Below are 7,250 nucleotides of genomic sequence, written 5' to 3'. Positions count from 1 at the left end.
AGGAGAAGAAATTGGAGGGTATTAATCTCCGTATCTCTCATATGCTAAGCGCACACTCTACCATTGAGCTACATCCCCACGTATATAATTTTGAATAATTAGATAAACATAAGATAAAAATATATTATAACATTCAACCACTTTCAATGGGTCAAAAACTCTCCTATTCTTAAAAATGTTTTGAGATCCTTTATATTTTAGAGTCAGAATAGTTAGAGGTAAAGTACTAGTAAAGCAATTTAACATTTTGGTTTCACTCTTTTTAGCTCATTCTAGAGAAGAGTTATTCATACGATCGGATGACCCAAACAACTCTGACTATTCAATTGACTTGAATTATAAGAATTGGGTAACGTTTGATTTTTATTTTTCAGTTTGGATTATTTTGAATTTTTGAAAAACTAAAAATTTGAGTTTGTTCATGGATTAGAATTTTTTTGGTTGGGTTGACATACAAACACAAAAATATGGTTCACTACTCAATCCTACCGTACATTGTGACATATAAATATTTGATTTTGAATTTGATAAGATTTTAGTTATTAATGTAAAACGTACCGTGGACAAGTAGTTTTTTTAAAAATAATCAAAAAAGAATGAGCACCATAACGATCTAACCCAACACGAAGACAGAGAATTGAGTTATGTTGTGAATCCTAGTCGGGTCATTTGAGTCACCTTTCCAACCAGCTCAAAATTTTGGACGCGTCAAAAAAAAATTCCAATCTAATCCAATCCATGTACACCCCTATTGAAACCAGATGGATTCAAACTACTCGATTCCTCGTCTTCTCATTTCATCCCGTTTCAAGTCAAAAACTACTTTTAATTATAATTCAATCATTATAAGTTCTTGATTTCTATACTTTTTCTAATATTTGATATATTCATAAACTTTTAAAACCTCCACATTTCTATCAACATTTACACATTTGAACTTCCGACTTTAAAGAAAAAAGTATAGGCTAATTATTAAGGTAGACTGGTACTAACGCGTATATTCCGAGTTCATCTTCCGAAGTACCGAAAGAAATGGGAGAAGCTGTTTTCGAACCCTTAACCTCTTAGACGATCATATATATGCAGATAGATGTAGTTCGGAACCTTGATAGCAATTGCTGGACATGTTGCTGCCTTTGCCATCATCAGCCATTGAAGCTATAGGTTCTGCCATCTTCTTCTTGCTCACGAAACGGCCTCTGCAGCCCCTTTCCCTTCTCATGGCGTGTAGGTGTCTCGACTCGTGAAGATAGGGCTGCGATACTCGCACGTATTAGTTACACAACAAAAGATAAGTTCGAGATTTATATATATAATTGGGAAGCTGTGAGTTGGTTGTTTGATTACCTTTTTTTGTGATCTAGATATCTTGTTTAAGACCTCGGCCTTGGCTCGGGATTGTCGTCGACGTAGTATTCCATGGTACTGTTTGGCATTCACGTAAACAGGTTCTTCGGCCATCGCTAGAGGCAAAGTCATTCTGGTATATTCTGAATTATGCTGTGTAACAACCAACCTTTAGGCTTTCATAGCATCAAAATATCAAATTCAGCTACGAAATGGATCATGGGTCGTAAAATAAGTGGTTTAGGTTGGTTTTGACCTTCCATCATCCTATGGCTATCTAAAGGGGGAAAACGGTTAGACGAACACGACTCTCCACAATGATATGATATTGTCTACTTTGAGCATAAGTTCTTATGGTTTTTGCTTTGGGCTTCCCAAAAAGCCTCACTTATAAACCCATGATCTACCACTAAATTAACCCGTGAGACTCACTCCCAATAATCCTCAACAATTCTCCCCCTCGAACAAAGTATATACTATAAGTCTCCCCTGAGGCTTATGGAGCTCTCGAATAACCTCCTCAAAGGCATAGTAAAAAAATGACTAAGACTGTAAAAGAAAAAGAAGTCGAGCCTCGATTAAAGGGAGGCGTCCACATTGTTCGAGGGGAATTGTTCGAGGGGAGGTGTTGGATGATGAAAGTCTCACATCGGCTAATTTAGGGAATGGTCATGGATTTATAATGAAGGAATACTCTCCCCCATTGGTATGAGGCCTTTTGGGAAGCTCAAAGCAAAGCCATGAGAGCTTATACTCGAAGTGGACAATATCATACCATTGTGGAGAGTCGTGATTTCTACATGGTATCAGAGTCATGCCCTAAACTTAGTCGTGCCAATAGATTGATAAATGATTGGTAAATCCTCAAATGCCGAACAAAAGACTCTAAAAGAAAAGAAGTCGAGCCTCCTCAAAGGCATAGTAAAAAAATGACTAAGACTCCAAAAGAAAAAGGAGTCGAGCCTCAATTAAGTGGAGGCGTCCACATTGTTCAAGGGGAGGTGTTGGATGATGAAAGTCCCACATGGCGCTAATTTAGGGAATGGTCATAGATTTATAAGGGTTTATAACGAAGGAATACTCTCTTCATTGGCATGAGAACTTTTGTAAGCTCTTATACTCAAAGTGGACAATATCATACCATTGTGGAGAGTCGTGATTCCTAACAATTACACTAACAATTCTTCGCTTATATATGTTAATAATTTCTCATAGAAATGTTTTACGATTAATAATATCTGCTATCAATACTCCACGATTAATAATCCGAGTAAAGACTGAAAAATCATGTACAAGTCAAGGTTATTGACTCACAGTTTATATACACGTAAATAATCGAATTTTCTCAATATAGGAACGAAGAGAAAACGAAAACATTATTAGATACTCGTACCAATGTTTGGAATCCAAATGGAGGCATCAGTTGTCCATAGTAAACGTCTTTGTATTGGTAGGATGTAGCTGTTGTCTGCTATAAATGGAAACCATTAGTTTTTTATTTTTAGAGATAGAGAGGACCATTGAAAGGGTAACAACCTCATGAGTAGAAGCCTCATAGTGTTCATTATTCATCAATGGAAGAACAATGGATGCATCTTTACTCTGACATGCTACTACCAATTCTCCATCTGCTCATATCAAAACTTATCATTTTCATAATATAGAGATTTCACCCAAACAGGAAAGGAAAGCTCGTCTCTGTCTCTGTCTCTACTTCTTATTTCATTCTTTGTTTCTATAAATTTCTCTATTTATTTTTGTAGAGATTGTAACGAAGATTTCTTGAGGATCAGATTTTTGCGAGAAATTTATCTCATTTGCATATATATTTTAAAAAATACTCCTTTGAAGTAAACTTTTAACCAATAATTTTCATTTAATCAAAAATATTTTATAAGGGAAAAATATAATATAATATACTAAGTAAATATATATAAAAGGTTCAAGTCTACCGTTCTGTTAAAATGTTTCAGTTGCATACATCACTGTATTTCCATTTGACATCTATCGTGATGATAAACAATTCATATATCTATAATGAAAGTGAGAGGATGCAGGATCGGGCAAGGATGGAGGCGGGGTTGAGGCCGAGGTCAGGGACAAATAATGTAATCCCCATCTCGACCCTGTTTAGCTAAGGGTGGAAAATTATGTTCTTAATCCCTCTTTCATTCCCAATTCAAAGAAAGATTCTCCGCCCCTGTTCGAGTCAAGTTCCCACAGAGCCTCAGTCTTACGAGTCGGGTTAAACGAACATCTCTATTATAACATTAGGTGATAGGTAAGGTCTCAAATCTCCATTTCTAATACTCATTTTCATTGGTATTAACTATAAAGAAAAATAACAAGATTGAATTTTGTAAAATATCACGAACAAAACTTTAAAGAAAAACAATATAAACTTGATGGAATCATCAAGTAAAACATGTATTTAAACCTTACATGGAGGTGGAGCCATAGTTTCTTGCACTTCCTTGGTGCTTCTATTGGGCTGTGGCCCAATGTCAACCAACCCGTTGGGCCAAGCCCAATTTACTTTGTCTTCCTTTGAGATGTTTACTTTGTCTTCCTTTGAGATGTCGAGTATCGTGGGAGCACCTAGCCCCCACGAAAGTTGAGGATTGTAACTTTCTAGACGGTTTCTGTAATTTGTTTTAGAGCTCATCATTTGTAGTCTTCTCTAAAGAACCAAATGAAAAAACAAAAAAAAAAAACAAAAAACGTCAAAAAAATTTTAAAAAAATGGAAAAAAATAACCGTTTAAATACTACTCGGTATCATACTTTTGACTGTTAGCTTATTTTGATCCTCGAAATTAATGAACGTGACCATTTTAAACTTTTTAAGAGTACCCAAACCAAAATTAACGATTTTTAATTAATTGATGCATAAGTGTAAGGTTCTAATTTATTTTTCTCAAATGATAATATTATTTATAGCAAAAACATTGGATTATATATAGATCCATATTAATCCATGCATGCACACATACATACATACAATTTTCTTTTTCTTTTTTTTTTTTTTTTTTTTTTTTTCTAGAACTACAAACCAAATAAGAATCAAAAGCAAGCAAGCAAATCAAATCAAAGCAAAGCAATAAATGATAAGATCAGTGTTTGGAAGCCAAGAAAATGAAGAGATTATGAAAAAGAAAGTGAATTTTGTAAACCAAACTGATACCCATTTACCAAATACACTTAAAAGAGAGAAATAGAGAGAAAGAACTCACAGTGTAGAGAGAGAGGAGTGTTTGGGAGGTGAGAAAATTCTGGAATTCCAAGGAAAATGATATTGTTTATATGAGAGAGAGAGAGAGAGAGAGAGAGAGAGAGAGGAGTGTTTGGGAGGTGAGAAAATTCTAGATTTCAAGGAAAGAAAATTTTCTTGGGAGAGAAACAGAGATTGAAATTGTACCATATGTGAAAGAGAAAGGGATTAATAGTGAAGGAGACGTCTTAATCTTGCTCCCCCATTTAATCTTTTTTTTTAGGTCTATTATTGAAAGTTTAGGTAAAAATACTATTTTAGCCTTATACATTTAATCTTAAAAGTTATCGGGTCCATGGTAAACATTGGATAGCGAAGCGCTGAGTAAACCCACCTCCAGATGAGTGCTCTTTTATTCCGACTTCCTAGAGCCTCCAATAGCACAGCCGAGACAGAGAGAGATTTTTTACCATATGGGCATGGAGCGATAAAAGTTTCGAGAATTCAAGAGATGGTCACGACAAGATGATTTGTTTATCATCATGATAGGTCTTGAGTATTAATTGAAAGCTATCATGCATGGGCGTAACGTTTAATGTGTAAAATCATGTACAAGAAAAGCTTATTAACTCACATGTTGGGAGGAGATGTTCGCTAGTTAAGAATTAATGGGAACATCATTGGTTTATAAGAAAAGAATACTATTTTGAGGTAGGAACCTTTTGGAAAAACAAAAACTAAACCCATGAAAGCTTATGCTCAATGTGAACAATATCATACCACTATGGAGGTCGTTTGATAAACAATCCCTATAAAGGAAGTAAGATTTGGATTACCTTGTTGATCAAATATCTCGAGGCAGGAACACTTGATTGATATTCGAATCACTCCACAAACAAGATCAAATATCTTAAGACATGATCACAGCCTTTGGGATGTGACACCCGTGTAAAGGAATGTTGCACGAATAAACTAAGATCACATATAAACAAGAGTGATCCTGAGAATAGTATGATTAAGAAAGATTTACGATATACCATTAAGATGCACCTTTCTTTTCGGTGACTCAGTCATAAAAAACTCCATAGTTAAGCGTGTCATACCTAGAGCAATTGTATGTTAGATAATTTCTTAAAAATTTTCTTATAATACATGTGAGTGAGGACAAACATGTTAGAATAACTCGTGTTAGTTTGTAGGGATAGTTTTTATTCTTAAATGCAATGAGTAAGTAATGTGACCATGTCGCAGGGTAATAGCCCATCAGGTACTGAATCCGGATTCTGAATCCTAAACATGGATTGTTGCACCAAAATTCTTCATCGTTTTATTTTTTTTCAAAAGTCCGATTCTTAAAAACATTGCGAGAAGATGTAAACGACCTGACTTTCGAAACATGATTTGACGGTTATTCATAAATGCTATAAATGTTTTTTTAGTGAAGTGTCCTTGTTTTTATCTCTTTTCTTTTTTAAGGACACTTCTATTGTCTAAAAAATCATTGTTAAATTAATTGGCTCTCACCTCACTAAGAGATTCATTAATCATGAACTTACTTATTTTAGTCTAAATCTTACCTTTCCAAGAATTAGATTCAAACAAATAAAACATGTAAGTTGAGACCGAAAAAAATATAAACACCAAGAGCGTGAACGAAGATTTCACATTGATTTGAGAGAGGAACGAATGTCAGCAAGAATGTTGGGTACCATGCATTGTACCAGTGAGGATGTTGGGCCTCGAAGGAGAGTGGATTTTGAGATCTCACATCGCTTGGAGAGGGAAACGAAGCAGTTTTTATATAAGGGTGTGAAAACCTCTATTTAGTAGACACGTTTTAAAGATTTTGAGGGGAAGCTTGAAAGGAAAAGCTTAAAGAGGACAATATGTGCTAGTAGTGGGCTTGGGTCGTTACACATTCTATGTCGATACATGCTCCCATTGTGATCTCCATGTTCCCGAACCTCAAAATATCTTCATTGGCCCTTCAAAAGTTTTCTCAATACTCTCTGAAATTTGCACAGAAAATGGTCTTAAGATTAAACTATCGAAAAAGGACAATCGAAAAAGTGTCCTCAAATAGCGTTGAGTTGTGTAAGGAATGACCCATGATGTCGAGTGAGGTGTAATCTCTCGAGGTCGTAGTTTCGAGATATTATACATGTGGGAACCTTAGCATAACTCAATCTCAAACAAGAATAATTGAAATATTTATAAATTAATTTGTGTGAAGGGACGAAAATACTTGGCCATTTATTTTAACAATTTTGAGAACAATAAAATTTAAAAAGAATGTCAGGAATGATTATGGAGGACAAAATTGTAATTTGAACAAAAAAGAAACATGAGTAATTGGGACCCACCAACTCCACGTGGTCCTAAGTTATGAAGTTTAACGGAGGAGAAGGCGCCGTCAGCGCAGGTCTCCATAAAGGGTGTTATACACGTGTCCTAATCGTCAACAAGTGGGGCCCACTCAAGATCTAACTTCCAAAAGGGTAAATTATTGGAAGCTTTGGATGCCAACACTCATCCTCACCTTCCCCTCCACGTGGTGTCTTCTAGAAGCTTTGGAAAATCGACACTCTCTTGAATATTCTTTTTTTTTTTTTTTTTTTTTTTTTTTTTTTTTTTTTTTTTTTTTTTTTTTTTTTTTTTTTTTTTTTTTTTTTTTTTTTTTTTTTTTTTTTTTT

The 7,250-nt window shown here is 34.8% G+C and overlaps 1 protein-coding gene across 1 annotated transcript; it reads right to left on the bottom strand.

Moving 5' to 3' along the window:
* Positions 1-846: 846 nt before the first annotated feature.
* LOC111803426 (nuclear transcription factor Y subunit A-9-like) lies at positions 847-4,764 on the bottom strand. The gene is made up of 6 exons (XM_023687824.1): positions 4,580-4,764; positions 3,790-3,989; positions 2,884-2,975; positions 2,741-2,815; positions 1,348-1,500; positions 847-1,255 (listed from the first exon to the last, which is right to left on the bottom strand). Exons 2-6 carry the CDS (start codon positions 3,803-3,805, stop codon positions 1,073-1,075), a joined length of 519 nt encoding a protein of 172 aa, XP_023543592.1. The 5' UTR covers positions 3,806-3,989; positions 4,580-4,764; the 3' UTR covers positions 847-1,072.
* Positions 4,765-7,250: the final 2,486 nt, after the last annotated feature.

Source organism: Cucurbita pepo, chromosome LG10, assembly GCF_002806865.2.
Source record: "Cucurbita pepo subsp. pepo cultivar mu-cu-16 chromosome LG10, ASM280686v2, whole genome shotgun sequence".
NCBI lineage: Eukaryota > Viridiplantae > Streptophyta > Magnoliopsida > Cucurbitales > Cucurbitaceae > Cucurbita > Cucurbita pepo.
This window is presented reverse-complemented; position numbering and strand designations above follow the sequence as displayed.

Bases quoted from the DNA above. Each gene is read 5' to 3' on its own strand.
- LOC111803426 (XM_023687824.1), bottom strand. The intron at 2,816-2,883 runs GTTGTTACCCTT...CATTTATAGCAG, and splicing joins ATGAGGCTTCTACTCATGAG to ACAACAGCTACATCCTACCA. The intron at 1,501-2,740 runs GTACGAGTATCT...GTTGTTACACAG, and splicing joins CATTTGGATTCCAAACATTG to CATAATTCAGAATATACCAG.